Genomic DNA, 23,358 nt, shown 5'->3' with positions numbered 1-23,358 from the left:
TTTCAAACGTACTTGATCAAAGTGACTGTTATAGGACTGAAATAATTTGTTTAGTGCCTCATTCGGGAAGTTTTCTCTATAAGCAGAAAATTTTTGAGAATGTAGAAGATGTGTGAACTGAAGCTTTCCATAATCAGAAAATCTGTCAGTAATTTCCATGTGCATACGATCTAGTATGCTGTAGTACAGCTGCCTGTATTTCAATTCATCATCTCCTTTTCTTCGCTTTAATGGTGGTTCCATTGTATTGGCTGAAGAATTTTCATTTTCCATATTACTCCATATGGATGGAAACCCACTACGTCTGAACTCGGATATAGTATTTTTTTTTTAACTTTGATACCTCTTGCAAGTAGTATGCTATGTCTAGACTTTTTGTCTGAAGAATATTGTAGAGCACATCTGTATGTGCGAACACTCTAGCATAGACTTCAAGAAGAAATATATTCTGAAACTGTGTGAAAAAATTCAAATATCCTTGAGCCTGCACATTTACAGCATCATCCCAGTTTTCTTCAGAGTCATTACAAATGATATTTTTAAAGAAAGCAGTCCGTTTTTCTCTGTATTCCTTTACTGTATTTACAAGCCGAGATGTAAAATTCAATCTAGTTGGTGCTACTTTTGGGAGTTTCTTGTTCATAAATTCCTTGAGTTTTCTGATCTTTTAGGAGATGACGAGAAAAATGCAGCTAAACCCGACAGTGTTTTGAAAAAAATGCGGCATTCTGGAATGGATGAAGTAGTTTGTTGCAAAACTAAATTGAGAACATGGCTGTAACAATGGACAAATAGTGCTTGAGGATACTTTTCTTGAACTTTTGTTTTTAAGCCATTAATATTTCCCGCCATAACTGAAGCACCATCGTATGTCTGTGGAATTAACTTATTGCCGACATTGTATTCTGCTATAACACCTTCCACATGCTGAAACAAAGCAGCAGCAGTTTTGTCCGAACTGACATTTGTGAATCCTATAAATCGTTCTTGAACATTGGCAGTACTGTCGACGTATCTTAAAACAGTGGACAATTGACTCTGATTAGAGCAGTAACTTGTTTCATCAACAACAATGACCACAAAAGGTTTTATGTTCTTTATCATAACCCCACTTATAGCAAATATTAAGTCATTCTGAATTGCGAGAGAAGTACCACGCAATACTGTTGAACTCTCAAGATGATTGGCCAGTAAATGGTCAAATTCACTTAAGGAACTTAAATATTCAATATAATTTCCTATATTGTCTGATTCCACACTCTCGTTATGACCCCAAAAAGCCAATTCTTGTTTTCCTAGAAAGCAGACTGCGTTAATAAGATGCAGTAAAATCTCCCGATTTTTTTTTCACAAGAGCATTGTGTTGGTTGATGTGTAGAGCTTTTCACTTATCTAGCTGTAAATCAATTCTTGTCTTCCCAAAGTTTGCAAAGTTCATGCTACTACAAATATGAGCTTTTGATTTGTCGTATTCTAGGACTGCCGCTCGAAGGGAGTTCATATTAGAAAACCCCTCTTTTGACCACACATTAGTTTCGCGGCTAAATAACAAACATGGCCAGCAAAATAGTTTAGACAGTTTAGAAGTACCACACAACCAATTCCACTTACCATATGATGTTGAAGTGAAATGGCGTGTGTACTCTCGCTGTTTTTCTTTTACGTCCATGGACAAATTTAACTCAGGAGTTGGTCTTTCCATTTTCACAATTTCAACTTTCTCGTTGTTATGTACGATGGTTAAAAGGCACTTTTAATAAACCTTCTATTTATTACACAGTCATTTTCAACACAAACCTCTCCAGAAACTTGTTCTGCCATATTTTTCACAATATTACTTAATTGGGAAATTAAAAACTTAATAATTCACAATTAATGTAACTCTTAGACACTCAAACAAATCACAGATTTAAAATAATGCACTGCAAGAACACAATCACATTCAATTGCTAGCGTACTAAGCATATTGCTGCTTCGCGCCTGTGAAGAAACCGATCACGAGAGCGGCAACTCGCCCGGCCTACAGTGCACGATGGAAACAGAAGGGAGCGTGGGGGACGGGCAGTTGTGCGAAGGACAGCGTGAGCGAAACAGTCACAGGCTACCTCACGTAGCAAGCGGTTTCTCCAGCGAAGCCGCTTTGACAACTTGTTTCTTTTCAAGAGCAGAGAGCACATATAAATCTAACAATTACTTTAATTTTAATTACTATGGTAAAACTAATAATACAAAATTATTACATTATGTTATATTATAAACTTTTTCTTTTGTAATTTCCTTGGGCTACCACCGGTAGCCCCGGTAGTCCACAAAATACGCCCCTGCTTTACCTTTAGGTTGGAAGGTTATTCTAAATAGTTTCAATAATAATTTGTAATATATTTTCGTAGGCGAACTATATGAGAAATGGAGGAAATGAATCACATGAAAAGTGAATTGCTATGTTCTATTCTTTTATTCCTTTACATTATTATTAGCATTAATAGGTTACATATAATATTCAAGAATCAAATCTGTTCTAAGACCAATTAAATTATTGTCACTGCCCTTCAAAGATTCCAGCATGCATATACTTCCTAAAGGTAGATAAATTAATAACCAATTGACTTTTGGTTGGAATTTGAATCTCTGATTATCTTTTGAAATTAGTAAGGAAATGGATAATACAAATAGGCTAAAACAGAAATAATAATAAATCAACTTACAAAAATAATTTTGCTTCTTAAAAGCCATAAGTAATTTCACTTCTAGACACCTTTTTAAAGATTTCATTTGTTTGTAAATTGCTTAGTAATGTTACACTTACACAGGGGATTATGATAATAAAACCCATTTGTATTATTATTTCTGCAACTCCACGTCTGTCATTGAAAAATATGTATGATACATAATTGTGACGTCTCTTTTTGGCTCTTGTGTCCTAAATTTAAATAAGAAAAAACAAATGATTCAAGAAATGTGAGCTGGTGAAAATTAAGTACTCAATTAATAAAATAATTACTACCAAAAGAGTTTTTATTAATTCTATACAAAAGCTGGATTACACAGAACAGATGGCCAGAAATCATAGATTTATACACAACATACAGCATGAAACGATCATCCAAAAATGCTTTTTATACACAATAACATCTTTCAAACGAAGTGAAATAGCCAATAAGTTCAATAAATATTACGCTAACAAGTAATAACTATAATTAATAATTATCTACAACCTGTAAAAGGGAATAAAATAGTGTATTGTTGAAATTAGGGGGTTATGGTTTATTACGTGTATTTATAATTTTAATTACTTTTTCTACACTTAATTATATTTTAATTTCTATTAGATTAGTTGGTGGTGTGGTTGTTAGTTTTATCTGTGTACATTAGACTATTAAGGAAAAACTGAAAGAAATATTAAATCTACAATCTACTTTATATAACAACATTTAATCAAGAACTGAATATTACTATTAATTTAATAACATAAGACCCAAAACATCTCCAAGTCCAGACAATACACATGCTGATTTTCTTAAACATGTTGGCAAACAAGCAAACTCAATACTTTTATCTTGTAAGCTCATCTAAAATATAATGTCTGTCTGGAGAAAATCTATCATAACATCAATTTTGAAAAGCAATTATTCAACTAATATCTTTTCGAGTTATCGACAGATACCACTTACTAGTATGATAGCCAAAATAATTGGAGGGGATGATTTCATAGATTGAATTGGTTCCTGGAATCTAGTAACTATTGAGTTGACCTTAGAGAATTACATTCAACAAATGGACAGACTTTAAATTTTAGTCAAGATATTAAAGATATTTTAAACATAAAACAAGACACCTTAGCAATTTTCATCTATTTTCAAGGATCATATGGCTCTGTAGATATAAATCACTTAAGAAATTGCAAACTTAGGGTGTCCAAGATAATCGATTCATTGTCACAAATATGACAAATATGTAAATAGAGACAGATTCATCTGGGCTTCCCACATGGTTGTTTTCAGGAATACATTTTCCAATATTAATGTCGATGATCTAACTAAAGAAATAGATCTTATGATAATCTCATCATTTGCAGATAATATGGTTGTCTAGAACAAAAAATCAGTCCACAAATATTAATAAACTGAGCCAAAATCCCAACAGACTTTTTAACTCTACTTGGAGAACTCAAACTTGCTCAATTAAGCGAAACTTTACTAATGAAACACAATCCCAAGTTATTTGAAAATGAATATTATGTTAACTTTAACAGATGATGTTAAGAAATGTGATACTTCTCCAAACATTTTAAAAATCGTTAGAAACGATAAATGATCTGGTCATTGAGTGACTACATACAGTATTTTTTATTGATGGATTCTGTTTACCAAGCCATAGATGTAGTGGTGTTGTAGTATAATACCAGTATATTCCCTTTTACAGGGAATTATATTCAAACACTGACTAATTTTGATAGTGAAAATTTAGATACACTTTCAAGCTTACAAAATCTCCAGTATCAACTTCATAAATTTGAGAAGGCTGTCATATTATCAGATTCAAAATCAGATATTCTTGCTACAGTATTGGACGTAACACCAAGAAATCTCAGTATTTTACAGTGTTTTAAAATTTTAAGAAAAATGGTCTAATTACATTGACAACTGGTACTTCAGTGGATCCCTCAACTTTATGGAGTGGGAGGTAATGAGGTAGCTGAAAGGTAGCAAAATTACTGTAAGGTTATCTATACCTGCCTCTTACCACACTGTTAAAAGAATAACAAGATCAGAACATGACAATGTGGTAACAAAAATCAGACTGATTCTAAAGCAAATGAAAAAATTGCAATAGGTCATCCGGCATCCGTTCCACGATGGGGGAAATCTTCGGATGAAACCAACTAATCAGACCAAATGGGGGATCCAACCTGCCCTCGAGCGCAGCTCCAAATCTGCAGCCCAACGAGTCTACCGACTGAGCTGCATTGGTGGCTATACTAAAAATATGAAGTACATAGCAATCAGATTATTAAATTGACAAACCTAAACAATTATTCATCAGTTAAGCTATAAAATATAATACATAGCAAGCAAGTTAATTCAATTTAAAAGTATAAACAATTCAATCAGTTGAAATATACAGAAATTGATAATACATATCATGCAAATTACTTCAAATTACAAGCATAAACAATTCATCAGTTGTGCTATACAGACTACTATTTAATTTACAGCACATACAATTCATCAGTTAAGCTATAGGTCTACAGTCTACTATTCAATTTACAGCATATACAATTGAGGAGCGTTTTTGCTAAAGTCGATAGTTGCAGAAATCAAGATTTTACAGAAATTACACTAACAAGGGAAGTACCCCAGCTCGAACGGCTAAAACCGACTGGAAACGCGTTTAAAATATAATGTTATACCTGTTCGAATAGCTATCAATGCCATTCATCTGTAAAACTATGTGTGCGGCCGCTATCGCCATCTGAAAGAGTACTAGCCTCACTACGTCGTAGCTGTACAGACAGTACGAGCGAGACCATTGCGGTCTTCAATAGTGAAGTGCACGTACTAACGACAGACATGAGTAGGCTGAAGTCAATTAATCCTGTGAACATTGTTTACCTACTGCGCGAAAAGGTACGTCGAACTTACATACCGGATAATGAGGATGTAATTGGAGTGAGGATGAGCCGTTTGCATGGACGTTACGTGACATTATAATGCAAACATACTACCGGGAATTGTCAGAAGTAGATACCGACATATTGGATAGGAATAGTGATTGTGAGTCTGATGGCGGAGAAGAAACAGCACATGGGTATGAGAGTTCCAACAGTTCTGGAACGTCCTCTCCAGCAAATAAAGGAACTGCAAGTCAAAGTGAATACTTACCTTCACTCTCAAAAATACCACGACCTAGTGTGCTACAGTGTCTTGATGATCTAACATTGGACAATATTTATGATTATTTTAATCACAGTTAAAATTCTTACAGGAAACTAATGAACCGTTATAGCTGCATTCGTTTGAAATCCAACTGCAAGGTAATTTTGGATTATTTGACGCGCAAAATGCAAGACCGGGGCCACTTCAAGGGAAACAAAACATCAAATCTGAAGGCTGTAAAAGAGACTGTAAGAGCACAGTTTGACAGAGCCAGAGACTATGATCAGTAGACCGCTACTGTCACATTCAAGCGTCGACTCTGGAAGCTGCTACAATAGTTGCTCTGGACAATTTAAAGCTTCTTTGCATTTCGCCAGCGGCTTCAAAGAAGAATATAACATTTCGTCCAGGCATATCACTACATTAGGCACAAAGTTGTGGTAGATGTGAACATGTTCATTAAAGACAAAAACATAGTTAAGCAACGCGTGTGGAATAATGATCAGAACCAATTTTTTAATGAACTATCGTCTTCTTAAACACTATCGCACAGAGGTGAAAAATCAACAGCTGGTGTGGTGCAGTCTTTTTATAGCTCCACACACACAGTTACATAATAAATGTGGCTGTGTCCATGGATGTTAGATTAGTGAGCAAGCTTTACATTTGCAGGAAACACAGGCATATTTGGTCCACAGTTTGCAAAGAAACTAGCAGCAATTTGTCCACAGAACATTCATGTTGAAGCGAGTAAAAACGAAAATATGATCAAAGAGCACATGAAAAGTTTTTTCCATTTGGTCCTCGGTGAACATGTTTGTGAAAAAAGGTCTATTACTTTGTGATTTGTGGTCAGGAGACAATGATTACAGTCTGATAGAAGAATGTTTTCCCAACAAGGATACTACGTTACAGATACTGCCATCAAAGACAACCAAATACTGCCAACCTCTGGGTGTATATATTTTTTCAGATGGTACAAACTGCATTGCAGAATTGTTGATTTTGTACGGTTACAAATTGACAAACTGCAGGTCACGTTACATGATCGATATTTCATCATCCGCCTTCACTCTGCCATCTACAACCAACTTTCTGCACCGAGGTACAGATCCATGTTAATATTTCGTGGCGAAGATCCAGTTACGAAGCTGATATTCCTGTTGCATCATTTGATAGTGTGATCATTGTGGCTTGTGATATTGAACTATTGCAGTGCGGATATACGGAAGATGATGTAGCATGTTCACATGTTGCCCTTGTCAAGTGTGCATACTGTTCCATTCCGTTGTGTTTTAATCACTTCATTGGAACTCCAAATTTGCACTCTGTGATGAATAAGGGAAGAACGTACCACAACACAGCATCTTCTAGTTCGGGATATACGGACAGGTACGCACTGCATATGTTAATATATAGGATATTTCAAAAGTCAGTTCAGATATTAAATTGCTATAAATATTATAAATATTCCGACCAAAGTCATAGTAGGCACTTTCCAACAATGTGACCTCCGCGATCTCCAGATTTCAATCTGGCCGACTTTTGGTTGTGGGGTTACCTTAAAGAACGAGTTTTCCTGATACATCCAACAACCTTACTGCAACTGAAGGATGCCATCTCGCAAGAAATTGCCAATATTCCAAGACATTACCTGCAAAATGTTGTACATGGTGTCGCAGAAAGAAAGCTGTACGTTAAACAAGAGAACGGCGAACATCTTCCCAATGTTTTGTAAACCCTGTTGTTTGTCCAACACTGTGATGTTCTCGTTTTTTCCCTATCTCATATTATAATATTTATAGCAGTTTAATGTTTGAACTGACTTTTGAAATACCCTATACTCGTATATTATTTAAAGCAAATGTCGTGTAGCTTATTTGCACATAATACCTCATTTATGTATTTTGTGGATATCTTTGTCACAACTGTCTGTTACACGGTGTTGTTTCTTCAGCGATTTGCACTTCTCTGGTCATTAGATTTGTTATTCTTCAATCATTGATTGTATACGACTGTGGAGTTTTACAGATAAATAACCTTGATGGGTGGTATAACAAGCACAATTCTATATTTTAAACGCATTTACACTCGGTTTTAGCCGTTCGAGCTGGGGTACTTCCCTTGTAAGTGACAGGATCTATCGAGTTTTGAAAAAACCTGGAATGTTTGGTAGTCTCTACATACGGTATGAATCAAGTTTTAGTAAATTTGATTTCATTGATCGATTCCGGAGGTAGAAAACATACGATATCCATATGTAACTCACTTTCGAAAATTTCTGCATCTATCGACTTTTGCAAAAACGCTCCTCAGTTCATCAATTAAGCGAAACAAAAATATAGTACAATACATAGTAAAAATAATACACTTAATTTAATAACAACTTCTATGAAAATCTACAGTGGCAGCACTCATATTATCACAGGCCATGATTGCCTCAAATATTTACAAAGAACTGATATTTCAGAATCTCCCATGTGCCATTTCTGAAATCTCAATGAAGATATGGATCATTGTCTTGACTGTCCAGCTTTACACAACTTTCAGTCATCCGGTTAAATACTGGAGTGCAAGATAACAAATGACATCAACTGCTGAACACTGGGTATCAATCAACCAACAACTTCATTGCATTAAGGGGTAAAAAAAAATGAAAGAATTAATTGTATATAGACACAACACATAAGTAAAGACCGCTTCAGGACAGTAATTGGCATGGCTCTGTTGTCTTAGGATTCTTATGTAGATTCAATTTCACCTGAAAGAAAAAAGTAGCATCTATGAGTAGATATATGTCTATGCCTAATCATGAGAAATAACAGTTGCAATAATAATAATAATAATAATAATAATAATAATAATAATAATGATAGTAGTAGTAGTAGTAGTAGTAGTAGTAGTAGTAGTATGGAAATTAATATTGCAATAGTAACTTATAATATCAAAAGGTGATGTCACACCATCAACTTTTATCATTTAGTGCAACAAATCTATTATATCCAATTACAATCACCAGTATCTGTTCTTTCCTCCATTTTGTTGTAGGCTGATTTTCCACAAGTCTGCTATGATATGAAGCACTATCCATGACAGTAACGCATTGCCCTGATGTTCTCAGGTCAACAACTGTGTTTGCACCCACTTCTCAACTACAGGACCATTCATAGCACTATGGTAGTCCTGACTTTTCTTTCAATTGCATGAAAAAATTATATCAGCACCTGGAATAAAAATGATACCTGGGCATATAATTACGTCACATGAATTCACAGCATTTAAATAAAGAAAATAAAACAGATTTTTTTTTTTTTGCTGATGATTTGGTTATTTGGACGTCACATAAAACCAACGCAGTAGAGAAACTTCAAAATTCCATCCAGTCATCGTTAGTGGCACTTGAAACCTGGTGTTCAAATAATATGATGTCAGTGAACACAGAAAAAACAAACTTTCAACTCTTCTCATTAAGAAAGAAACCAGTGAAAATAAATCTAAACTATAGAGATGATAAGTTACAAAGAACTGAAAATGCGAAATACCTGGGTATACATTTCGACAATAAGCTCACATGGAGAAATCACATTGAACAGATCAGCACAAAGGCAACAAATCGTTTTAAATTACTAAAAAGACTGGCAGGAACGAAATGGGGTAGCTCAAGGAGTACACTCAACACAACCTACAACACATACATAAAGCCTATCTTAACGTACTGTGGTGAAGCACTAATAACCTCATCAACCACAAATAAACAGATATTAGAACGCACTCAAAACCAAGCTTTACGTCTCATCACTGGTGCAATCAAAACTACTCCAATTGAAGCCATGCAAATAATCACATCCAATAAACCAGTTGTAATAGATCTTGAAAAACAAGCCCTTTTAACCTATGAAAAATTAAGAAGGCTTCCAAATTGGGATAAATGGAGTAAATACAAAGATTCTAAATTTACATTGAGGACTCAAAATGGATACATACAAGAGGTAGAAAAGCTTAAGCAAATTCTAGAAATACCAAGTGAAAAGGAAAACTTGATGTCTCGATATAATCCACTTAATAACTTCAAAGTAGATTGCTGCCTTGATCTTGATGAAGTCTTCAACAAAAAAGATATAAATCCAGAAATAGCAAAAGCCATTGCCCTACAAACAATTAATAGAAAATATCCACAAAAGGACTGGTTGTACATTTACACTGATGGATCTCTCATGGATCAAAATGAAGGAGCTGGAGCAGGAGCTACTTGCCAATACTTTTCTCTTTATAAAAATGTTGGCAAGTACACAACAAATTTTGATGGCGAAATTGAAGCCATTTATACATCACTTCAAAATGTATTTGTTTGGCTAAACCAGTGCAAAAACATAGTCATCCTGTCTGACTCCAAAGCTGCAATCCAATCCATCAGCTCAACTACAACCCCTAAAATGGAAAAAGTAAAAGAAATTCATTGCATGGTAAAACAAATTCAAATGCTAAATAAAAAAGTGGTCTTCCAATGGATCCCGGCCCACTGCGGACTGAATGGTAACGAGAAAGCAGATATGTTAGCAAAGAAAGGAACTTATATAAACTTAAAAACAAATTTCAAGTTCCCATATGAATCAATAAAGCGAGTCATAAAAAGAATAAGTTACAGCGAACAGGCAAAACATCAAAATTCAAAATGGAAAGAATCATTCAAAGATCCAAAACTAATTCCTGATCTACCTCGAAAATCTGCCATGGCCATGATTGCCTCAGTGGTCATGATTGCCTCAGTAAACAACTCCATCGTATTGGAGTACTGAATTCACCTAAATGCTTACTGTGCACCAGAGAAGAGGACATGGAGATGGAGCACCTGGCTAATTGTGGAACTCTTAGGACATTTGTGGACCTTCCATCAAAATATTGGGAAGCAAGAAGGATGATGACTTCATTGTTAAATCCAGAGCATTAGATACACACACATACATATTTTTGTACCCTGGCTTAAAAAATTACTCTTGTCAAATTTATGTAAAATATAAATCAATATGGCTTACCAAGTATAAATCCACCTTTCATTCTGGCATCTAATCTTCCACCCTCATTTGTTGGTCTACAAATAACACCATTCATGTCACTGGAAACTTCACCTGGTTTACTCCATGAATAAGTGGGTGATCCTATAAAAAAAAAAAAAAAACAGAGAAAGAAAAGCAATTCACATTGAAACTCTAAGGGACACTAAAATGTCAAACACAGGAAAACCGTTCAAGAATTTTATAACTAACCTCTAGTTATAATATGAAACTATTAATTGCAAAACATGTTGTTCCCACCTGAATTCATGACTAGTAGCCTATATTAATTGCAATTTCATATTCCACATAAGTGTTAACATATTTGTTAGTAAAAAATTCAATCATCTAATGTCTCACAATACATTGAAACTTACCATTCATAAAAATCCAAGTCTCATCCAACAATACTACGGGTTTAGGTTTCTCACGCTCCACATTTCTTATATACTCTCACAAAAAGCATGACCTTTTAAAACGAATAACATCACTTTCTCGTACATGTGTATAAGGATCCCCTTTGCTCCATACAAATTTCATATCTCAAAATTCTTTTTCACCAATGATAAGGATCCTCTAAATAAATATGTTTCATGATTATCATTCATATGTTCCAGAACTTTTGCTGCTGTTACTACTTCCCCTGTAATAATAAATGAAAATTATGCAAGATTTTTATACATATGACTAATATTAGAATTACATTGCATAAATCAACACAATAATTCCTGTAACTTCCCTACCTTTATGTAACTTGTCATAAATAAATCTCGCAATTGCATCTTTCGTAAAATCATCAGCATCAGTCACTGGACGTTTATGTAGTCTATGTTTTCCTTGTGTCACAAGTTGGGGTCCCCTTCTGTGAATTTGTTACCACTTTCCTAGCTGTAGTAAAGCCAAGCTGCAATAACAAACAATAACATAACACTTCAAAAATTTTATTGTCATATCATAAAATTCATGCATGATACCAACATTTAGGGCTATATGAATAGAAAATGATCAACATGTTAGGTTGGGTCTACGATAGGTTTAAGTAGGCTAATATTTAGGTAATTCTCCAGAAAAGCTACATCAAAGAAGGCATAATTTTATTTTGTTTAATTGATTTCTGTGATATTTACATAGTGATGAACACGTGGTTTTAGTTCACAGCCACAAATACTTTCAGCACAAAAATCCTTTGACACTTACCTGTATATTCTAATGCACTGTTGTAGTCCCTCCCTCAAACTTGTTACTAATTACCAATATAACATGCGAGAGGTCCAGGACGAAGAGAAATGGTTAGTTTCCCAGTAGTGCGTCCTCGTCCTCTCAAGTGTCATATCTTAATAAGTACTTTGGATGAGGTTAAGTTAGCTGGTCTTCCCTATATCTTTTGCCGATTGTTCATAGCAGTCCAGTTGCATCTCTCGTATCTTTTTCCTTCCTGAAGCCAAACTGCTCTTCTTCCAATTGTTCTTCCATCTTAGAATCTAAACGTTGTTTCAGTATTCACAGAAGAATCTTCGCCAAGTGCGATATCAGGTGGTAGTCCTGAACTAGTTACATTTCTTTGCATTATTTTTCTTCGGTATTGGAAACAACACTGTTTCCTTGAATCATGATTAATCTTAGATCTGTATATATTTCAGTTATTCTTTGCTCGTGTTTGAGACTGTGTTATAAAAGAGACTTAAGACAATGACATTGTTGTGTGTTGGTCCTTTTTCAGGAGAATTTGTACAGAGGACAGATTGGCATCGGATCTGCGTGTTCAAGCCTTCATTGCGTGACACTGTTTATACATATCTGAAAAAAGGACAGAGGGTTTATGTATCAGGAAGACTGACATATGGAGAGGTCAAAGATGAAGAAGGAAATCCTCGCACCACCACCGCAATTGTAGCAGATGATGTCATATTCTTTCAGACAAGTGACTCATGATGATGAATTGACAATGCGATAATAAAATTGTAGTAGTTGAAAATGATCTGATTTAAGTGGACAGATGTCGATTTTCCTGAAAGAAGTTCGAATTCAAGTATCCAGTCAAGAAACATACGAGTCAATCCATGTCAAATCGCATAAATTTAAAGAAAATTTGACCTTCATGTCCCCAATTTCGTTGAAATCAAATTTACATATTCTGTGAATGAAAAAATGAAAAACATGTTTTTTTATTAGCCTTCCTGGTAAATTTAAAGATACAATGGAAGGTTATGATGTCATAGATGATGTTACAAGGTAGTTATAATAGTTACGTACAGCCATGTTGTTTTTTTATAGTTGACAATTTCATTACATATTTAAATGGAGTTAATGGCATTAAATTAAACATATATAATATTTTGTACTCACCATTTTGTTTTATTCATCATGCACATCCTTCACTAGTATAACCTGTAACTAAGCTTAAATTAGTTTCACTACCAGCTATTTCTGAAGTCTTTCCATGAAGCCAACATTATTAAGCACGATGTTTTGTAGAATTTAAAATTTACAGTCTTTAATGCAAGTATTATTTGTAATAGCAGTCATTTTCTTACACTCACTACACTATAATTCGAAACCAAAAGTCACTTTTGATGATCATTTATATAAGTTTTAAATTTCACTTGTTTTTCACTATGGGAATAATGCTTTGGTTCTTCCGATGGAAGTAAGTTATATTCTCTATAAAACTAAATACTTTTTTCTATAGTACGTAGTGATGATATAATATGTATCCACTTTAATGTGTGTTGTACGAGGGGTAGTCATAAAGTTTTAATTATCACCTCGAAAAAATGAAGCTGCGACCATGAAACTTGGTGATGGTGTTAGTCCTTTTCTACATATTCACCCTTCAACGCGACACATTTTTCCCAACGATAGATGACTTGACTTAGGCCTTGGTTGTAGAAGTCTGCATTTTGGCTGTTCACCTCAAAAATCACCTCGTCGTCATTCTGGAAATGCCTGCCACGCAATGGTTTCTTCATCTGAGAAAAGAGGAAGAAGTCACTGGGTGCCATATCAGGAGAATACGGGGTGTGGAAACATGTGGATTCACCACCACCGAAAAAGGCGAAGACCCAACCATCATCGGGCAGGGTGATGCTGAGTGTTTTTTGGGACATCCAAGGTGTGGTGCTGACAGATTATGCTCAGAAGGGGCAAACCATCACAGGAGCATACTACCGAAATCTCCTGACGAGGTTATGGAAGGCTATCAGGACGAAGCGTTGCGGGAAGCTGTCCAAGGGGATCCTTTTGCTTCATGACAACGCCCCAACTCATTCTGCACAGGACACAGTCAAACATGCTGCTTCTTTAGGCTATCAAATTTTCACTCTCCCCCCCCCCCCCCGTATTCTCTTGATATGGCACCCAGTGACTTCTTCCTCTTTCCTCGGATGAAGAAACCATTGCATGGCAGGCATTTCCAGAATGACGATGAGGTGATTTTTGAGGTGGAACGTTTCCTGAATAGCTAAAATGCAGACTTCTACAACCAAGGCCTCCGTCAAGTCATCCATCGTTGGGAAAAATGTGTCGCGTTGAAGGGTGAATATGTAGAAAAGGACTAACACCATCACCAAGTTTCATGGTCGCAACTTCATTTTTTCGAGGTGATAATTAAAACTTTATGACTACCCCTCATATGTCTTGAGCATGTTGCACAGTTTCACTAGTACCGATACTTTCTGCCACATTACAAGCATTAATGGAGTTCTAGTACTGACAATGTGTAGGAATTTAAAAGTTTTCTACCAGTTTTATTTATTGTTTTTTTATTTATTTATTTTTTTTATTTTTTTTTATTGACAGGAACATGTATGGTACATAAGTGTCAGCCTGAAAAGGCTTTTACTTTAACAGAGATGGTTAACAAACAGGAACATTTATATTTTTAATTGAGGTGACCGATCTTGACTGTAGTTGTTATTTTATATTCTTGTTGCCAGGGCTCTTATCAGAGGATTGGGGTGGTACAGCAAGTCCTTATGAAAGTTTTCTGTAAATTTCTGTATAATGTCGTAGAATGATTCTATTTCAAGCATGTCTTGTAGTTGTTTATTGGTGGTGCTATAGTCTGCACCAGTGATAGTTAGGGATACTTTTTTCTGTATAGCATGAAGACATCAGATAATTTGGAATTTTGTATTGCTCCAGATTTCGCAGCCATAGGTCATTTGAGATCTTATAACAGAAGTGTAAAGGATTTTTTTCAAGGGAAGTCTGATGTAAAGTGACTTCAACAATGGATATAGATGAATGAATCTGGCTAATGCTTTGTTACGAGCTGCTTCAACATGGTGATGAAATCGAAGTTGTTTATCAAGTGTAATGCCGAGGTATTTGACAGATTGTTTATAATAGATATCTCTGGAGAAGAGATTGAGGTGATCTTGTATTTTTGGCTTTCTTCTGGTAAAAATGATGGCTTGAGTTTTACGTATATTGACTTTTATTCTCCAGTTTCTTAGCCACATTTCCAAAAGGGTATCTGTCGGATACAGTGGGGAGAGCCATTAATCCTTCCCATTGAAGGCTTTGAGGAACCAACCTGGTCAAATACCCAATGTCCCATCCCTACCTTCCCATGGTGCAGCTGTTAGTAAGCATAATTTTACGAGCTGAACTAAAGGGAGGGGCTACTCATCCATTAGCACTGGTCCGCTTGATGAGTTAATGACTGAATTTGGTATAATTTTCCTCTATCCAATACCTAATTCCCTCTTTACCCTTTCCTATCCAGTCCTCTGACTGAACTCTTACTTTCTTCGACCCCGACGGCATTAGAGTGTTCGAGGCCTAGGGGTTCATTTCCCTTTCCTTCCTCCTCTTTCTACTTTTCTGTTCCTAGTGCTGACCTGCTATGGCAATAAAATCGTCCTCCAGTGGCTTAAGGAGGGAAAGCTGGTGATCAACATGATCTCCTAGCTAGGTCCAATGGACCTGTCGACCAACAGCAGGTGTGGTCCTCCAGACATTCTGGGGGTTGTGTGTGAATGAAGTAGCCACCAAAACGTTAAAATATGGTGTTCACTTAAATCGGCTACAACTTGCCATTTTCATAGAAATGGATTCGGAACACCTCAAAATCTGTGCTTCAGTGGCTGTCATGATAATATCTTTGAAAAATATTGGAGTGCAAGAGGTCAAATGACTTCATTGTCAAACGCCTGGCATTAGAAAACAACAACAACACATTTCCAATATTTTGAGTTGTTTGTGCGTAGTACATCCAATTTTATAAATTTTATAGTACTTACAGTTCCATCTATTGTTTCGTTTATAGACTATTACCATAGAAATAATCGACGTAATTCTACAGATAGCTGATTTTGACAATCGATTTGTAACTTGTCTCCTTGGCTTAATGGTTAAAGTGTTGGACATCTGCTGAAATATAAGGGTTCTTGGTTTGAATCCCAATGTTGGCAATGGTGAGTGAATAAAATGTACTATAGGTAGTTAATATATGTAAACATAGAGTGTAATTGTGGATATGTAAAAAAAAAAAATGTAAAAAGAAAGAGAGAGAAGACAAGAAAAGAGAAAAAAGAAAGATAGAAGAAAAGGAGAAAAGGTAAATAGACAAGTATATTTTCATTTTGAAAAGGCATAGACCAATAAACAATTAAATTAGATGAATATAGGTTGTGAGTTGTTAGAAGTTCATCAGCAAACGGCACTGAAGTGAACCAGTTGTCAGTGGTGACATAAATGTCGTAACCAGTATTCAGTATGTATAATAAGACATTTATGTTGATCTGATGATGGCAAATAAGACATTTATGTTGATCTGATGATGGAAAATAATTGCCGAAAACATTAATCCAATCTGTAAATGTGATATAGTTAATAATTAAGACTACACATTACTTGATAAGCAAGAAGACGGGCCCTATTTAACCTATATTCATCTAAATAGACAAGGATGATAGGGGAAAAAATAAGATAATCATTTTAGTTAATTCTCATATGGCTGTAGTAGTGATGTCATCTATGACATCATACCATTCCATCGTATCTTTAAAATTACTGCCTTCCTTTTGATGATGTTTGTAAGTAGGAAGCATTAAAGTTCCTGAAATATTGCAAGCATCATTGTAGTTAATTCGAAATATTTCTGGTATTAGTTGTCAGAAATGTATGATTTTTGGCTCATTTTGAAGGTTAAAATACATACTTCTTTCACACATGAAACAAAAAAAATTCTTAAATATTACAATTTTTACAAAACACTTGATATTATAAATATTATTTTCAATTCCAAAGACTCACTTTAAAATTTTAGAAAAAATTCCATAATTAATTCAAAGTTATTTATACAATCCTAGAAAAAATCAAAATGGTGTTCCTAATAAGTACTGAAAAATTAAATAAGTTACCAAATCATGCATCATGAATTGGCTGACTCACAATAGTAGACTTACCCCTACGGTGTGGTGCAGTGTGGTACCACAATGTGTACAAGGTCGAAGTTCTGGATGTGTAGATGAGTCACTGATCACTTTACAGTTTACCATGCTCATCACTTATTTTACACGAACTCAACATGCCATTTAATATTTAATGAACATTAAAATTTAGAGTTTTTACATTTTATGGCACACGGCTTTTGAAATTAATCAGGTATCTGTTAAATAATTTTAAATGTTCACCACTCTCCCCTCATTTTGAAATGAATAGGTTTTTTTATTATGGCCTGAGATATTGATACTGAAACATAAAAGTGCAGTTGTAAAGTGCCTCATACTACTTTTGCTTGTTGGTACTTGACTGCAAAACATTACTATGTTCCTTGTGTTCACTATCGATGAAAAACCGAAAACTGTATTGGAAATGTTCTTCTTGGCTCAATTAAACAATTTTCTTGGTGTTGTGATGGGGGTCTATTCTTGTTGAAGACTACTTTTCATTGCAAGTCTCTTAGCAGCACTCCCTATGTCACAAGATGAGATGTAACGAAAAAGAGCCATCTGCGCAAATTTGAAAATCATTTTTGTGGAAACATATGTTCAAAAAATTGGTTTTATTTTTGTACTGAGCACTCGGGCCATCAGAAAAATGTATTAACCCTTGAGAGCTCGCGCCTGTAAACTTCACGTCATGGCTCGCGCACGGTCAATTCGACCGTGCGTGGGAATGAAGCAGAATCTATATTTTTTGCTAATATCTGTTAGCACAAAAGTTACAAAAACATTATTTAACTGCAGTTTATTCATTAACATCAATATTATTATTACAAAAACATTATTTAACTGTATTTTATTCATTAACATCAATATTATTATTACAAAAACATTATTTAACTGTATTTCATTCATTAACATCACTGTTATTATGTATTAAAAAGAAGATGAATATGCCAATATCCAAGTAACCTTGAGTGTTCTTTATACTGTGAAAAATATATAAATCACATTATATGTTAAAGATTTTCATCAACGTCATGGCCTGGTATAGGAGTAACACAAAAATATGACGGTATTTCCACTTGTCCTATTCATTATAGTCATTATTGGTGTGAAATAGGCCTAAATTCAACAAACACAGAAGAAAATAATATTAGAAGATGAACTCACTTAGTCACATGACCTCACACGTATTACATATCTTCATCACTATCACCATCGGCACTTTTTTCAGGATTAGCACAAAAAGTGCAAGTTGACTAAGTATGTTCTTTGCAGATGAAGTGGCGGCATACATTACACCTCGTCTTAGACTTACGATTTTTCTTCCAATCGCAGAGATGGCACCTTCCTGGACCCATATCTTCTCCAGATGGAGGTGGATTTCTTTCTTCGGCAGTTCCAGTAATTTCTCTGATGTTTCTCTTCAGTTGATGCGGCAGATTTTTTAGTTGCAGTCTTTCAAGTAGATAATTTCTAGACAACTCCTTGCTGAGTGTTTGTAGGAATTTTCTTCGAAACATGTCAAATTGGCGAATATTGTGTTTCAGTATAATGAAACTATTGATGCCTGCTATGTTCAGTAGTGTAAAGAACAGAGTTAGAGGCCAGCGGTTACTGGTTCTTGCAACTGAATACCTAGCCTTGTACTCGTCCACCATGTTCACCCCTCCTTTCGTTGAATTATAAAACGTCAACATGTAAGTAAGGTTTTCTAGATTCTTCAGAGTCTGGATCAATTTCATCGGTATGATGCATGGTGGATAACAGCAACACCACCTTCTTCTTTTTCGGACAGTAGGACAGAAGGGTCTTGTCCTTGGTGAATCCGAAAACACTGCTATTTTCCATTGAACGACTTTGCAAAAATAAAGGGGGCACCTACCTCTTATTTTTTCTCAGCGTTCCAACTAATGTTAACTTGTGAGTTGTTAGAAGTTCATCAGCAAGCGGCACTGAAGTGAACCAGTTGTCAGTGGTGATGTTTCTCCTGGATCCACTGATTGGCTGCACCATCCTGTTCACAACACATTTAGCAGAGTTATCAACTTGGTAGGGTCCTTCAGGCTGCTTACCAGTGTAGACTTCCATATTCAGTGTATAAAAGGTTTTTGCACATGCCAGAGAGAATACCTTTATTCCATATCTTGCCGATTTTGTTTTTATGAATTGTTTGTAACTTCACCTTCCCTAAAAGATTCCAACATCTCGTCGATAGTGACGTATTCGCTAACAGTAAAATTCTCGGAGCATTTTTGAACAATTTGCTCAAAGAGAGATCGAATAGGAGCAAGCTTATCAACACTTCTGCGCTCTTGTCGAGTATTTGAATCATCAAATCTTAAAACTGTCACCAGGAACTTGAATTGTATCTAATTCATACAAGTTCTGAAATAAGGAACATCTGTCACATCAGCAGACCAAAGGTCGAACAGGTTCAGATGAGATGCTCTCAAAACTCCAGCCATATAAAGAAGTCCTATAAAAGCTTCCATTTCAGTTCTCGTTGTATTGTGAGCATCTCTTGGGCGGCTGTAATTTGGACGCACTTTTTCAATTTTTATATTTGTATGTCTAACAATTTCATCAATGATAGTGTCAGTAAAAAATAACTTCCAACACTGGAATGGAGTCGATGCGCTCCTTGCTACCTGTTTTACACCAGGTATGAACCTTACTATATTATGTTCGCCAACACGTCTGTTACGTGGTGGACAGTGCATTTCCCATGTTGTTACTCCATCTTTCCCTGTATAAATTGGACCTGGAACAAGGTCTACTTCCTCATCTGCTGATTGAGCAGAGTTTGTGTTATGATCGATTTCGTCAATCATATCTTCTTCTTCTTCAACGTCCGATTCAATGCTATCAATTGGTCTGATAATTTCTTCTTCATGGAACAATTGTCTTCTGACTGCACCAGCTTCCCTTCTTGTTTTTTCTTCCCGGGCCATTTCCTTTTCTACACTATCAATAAGGTTTCTTATCCTTTCTCCCTCTTCATCCATATTTCTACACGGCAATGTACAGGGATCAGTAGTGAAAATAAAGTATTACACTGACAAAAACGTACGTATATGTGAAAAGTTATAAATATAAGAAAAAACTACATTATACTTATACACCAAGTAAACAATACAAAGTTGCGTAGTGACTCGCACATAGTTGAAACGACCAGGTCTCTATAACAACAGTTTCAAATCAAATTGACCAATAGCAAAGTGCATGACAACAATCACATCTTATTCTGGAAGAGTCGAATGAAAGGTACTGAAGGGGTGAGCGGCAGAACTCAAGTGACCTTGAAGCAGAAGCTAAACGTTTATCACACCCGGTCGAAAAGACCGTGCGCGAGCTCTCAAGGATTAATGTATGTAGTACTACCAATTCCTGTTAAAAAATTGCAACATTTTTCTTTGGTAAAGGTGTAAAGCATTGGTATGTGTTTTAAACATTCCGAAATAGTAACAAAATTCTTATGCTTTATGTCATCATCCTCTTTATAGTAAGCCACAAAGGGATGGATCATGGCCTGCCTATTGTTCCAATGCATGCCCTGAAGGAATCCTGGATAATAAATGTGTAATTTTCTGAAAAAATCGTTTATCACTATGCACTCTCCTGACCCCAGGTTTTCTTTGCATTCCTTCAAAAATAAATTCTGTTGCTGAGCTATGAACGAATGAGGCAGTAAGTTTGGTTGATAATTTGTCTAGGAAGTCCTCAACTGGTGATATCAGGGTTCTTAAATTTGTGTGATATGCTGTCATCCATTGTATGTAGGTAATTTATTCTATAGAGTGTTCATCAGAGAATTGTCATAAATGGTGTATTAAATTTTCAGTTCCTGGACAAGCATTACATCTCTTTAAATAACAGATGATGGGGGGATTGCAGATGATTTGTGACAAACAGTCTTTATGATTAGTGAGAATATGATCTGAATTTGCAGTGATATGAGAAATATTAATACCATCAACTGTCAATTTAACATTTTCGTGATGAGCACAAACACAAACTGAATGGTGTCACTAGTTCCAGGGAGGAACACATTCTTTTGGTTTCAGTTCGGAAAATTTTGAAAATCCTATTTTGATGTCAGGATACCTATATTTGAAACACTGATATGTTTCTTTAAGGTTACATAATATCGTTTCTGCTGAATTCTCTTTCCAATTTCTTTAACAGAAACAATCCTTATATACTGCTCATAACCCTTCTTACTTCATCGGAATTATAAAATTCAACAACCTTTCCTACTGTAGAAGGTTCAAGACTTTTTCCAAATTTAGGGTTAGAAGTTGCTAAAATACCCTTTTCTGTGGTTACTTGTTTAGATATTCGTATCATGTGAGAGGTGGCGTCAAAATGCTATTTTATTTTTTTTATAGGACCAAGTGTCAAAAATTGTTAATACTGTATTTGTATTTTAAGATTTCTGTCATCTGTTTCATGGAAAGAAGCTATTAGTTTTTGTATTATATGACACTTACTTGAATCTCCATTTGAAGAAGTGTCTTCAATATGAAATATTTTATCCTTCATTGTTGTTGATATTTTCTGCAATTTTTCTCATGGATATCGTTTTTGCATCAGTTTTCTTTTCTTTATTGGTGTTTCTTCAAACGTCACTAAACTCTCATTCAATTTCACTACATCTAAGGATTCTTCTTGAACTAACTTACAGAGGATGAGGAGAGGATATCACTATCTGGATATTCATTTTTTTCTATTGTTGCAACTTTGGTATTACTAATAGAGATAAACATTACTCACTTGCACGTTGCTCTTTAGGAAGTTTTGATGTTTTAATGCAGCAACTATTGCACGCTTCTAGATCACGAGACAAGGTCACACCTTCCATTTTTAGTTTTACAAGCATTTGAGAGGTCACAGGTCTTAATTTTTAATTCAAAACTCTGTGGTTAGACATTTAAATGGATTAAAACAGTAACTATAATTCCGTACTACCAAGTCAGTCATGATTTTACACACACACACACACACACACACATACATACATACACACACACACACACAATACAACATGATACTTCGAAAGTCTTACATTACCTAAAGGGCTACTGCTGAATGCTGATGGGCATACGTGCTTCTAAAACTTTAGGTTATCTCTTTATTTGTAGTAACACTGCATCACTGATAACGCCTTTTGTTGAGAAGCAGCATCCTCATCACCCCCTCTTGCTCTGACTAGCATAGGTCTGAGCCATCTGCCCCAAACACACCATCAGTAAATTATTTGTACAAGTTCTTATTCGAATACCATTCTGATACCATTGGAGTTCTACATAAAACATTTCCAAGAATGTAATGATATTGTTTTTTTCTTTTTAGAAGTCCCTGCTATATAAAAACATATTTTAAAAGTATAAACCCCTAAAAGGGGCCCATTTTATATTCTTATTGAACCTTAAAAAATAGTGTAAAATAGTGCAATTTTTGCACTTTAAAATGACATTGTTTGGGACTTCAAGGTTGGCACTTCGCCAGGTTTGGTACCTCAGGGTTGGTAATCCTCCATAAGGAGGGCGTCTACAAACATGATGGTGTACTGTTGCGGCTAGAACATCAAGGACAATAAAGCACATTATTCTACAGTCCACATGTGTTTTATTCAACAATTCGAGGTACCAGGACTTTACATTTGGTCCTTGTGAACCGGATAAGTATTAGTGACATTGGAAACACAGGTAACAGTGCAAAAATCAGTGAAACATAAAAGTGAATTTGTGGTCAAAGTCCAAGATGGCTAAGGATGAATGCTGTGAATTGTACAAGGAAAGGCAAGTTCTGTGAGAGTCATCTGGCGGCTTGACAGTCAACTCCTAGCACCAGGCTACCGAAGCTACAATCCAGAATTTCCACTTAGCGGCCTTGCACTGAACTCCAAGGGCTGCAATCCAGTACCATCAAGACGTCCAGGTTAAACGAAGGTCGTTGACCAAGGAAACAACTGAGGCCAGTAATTCTAACAATCAGCTTGGCAGTGAGATTCAAACTATTGTTATCAACAAG

At 35.4% G+C, this 23,358-nt stretch overlaps 1 protein-coding gene across 6 annotated transcripts in view; it reads left to right on the top strand.

Moving 5' to 3' along the window:
• Nucleotides 1-23,358, top strand: part of mtSSB (mitochondrial single stranded DNA-binding protein) — a 96,528-nt gene that overhangs the window by 49,982 nt on the left and 23,188 nt on the right. Inside the window, exon 6 of one of the 6 annotated variants that reach the window (XM_069826452.1) lies at nucleotides 12,648-17,792. The exons of 4 other annotated variants lie outside the window; for them this stretch is intronic. In XM_069826452.1, coding sequence (XP_069682553.1) covers nucleotides 12,648-12,859 — 212 coding nt within the window. In that variant the 3' untranslated portion in view covers nucleotides 12,860-17,792. Of the gene's footprint in view, nucleotides 1-12,647; nucleotides 17,793-23,358 lie in introns of those variants that run through there. One more of the 6 variants, XM_069826449.1, reaches the window with a different exon arrangement.

This window comes from Periplaneta americana, chromosome 5 (assembly GCF_040183065.1).
Source record: "Periplaneta americana isolate PAMFEO1 chromosome 5, P.americana_PAMFEO1_priV1, whole genome shotgun sequence".
Lineage (NCBI taxonomy): Eukaryota > Metazoa > Arthropoda > Insecta > Blattodea > Blattidae > Periplaneta > Periplaneta americana.
Note: the sequence above shows the minus strand (reverse complement) of the source record. Positions and strands in the feature narration are given on the sequence as shown.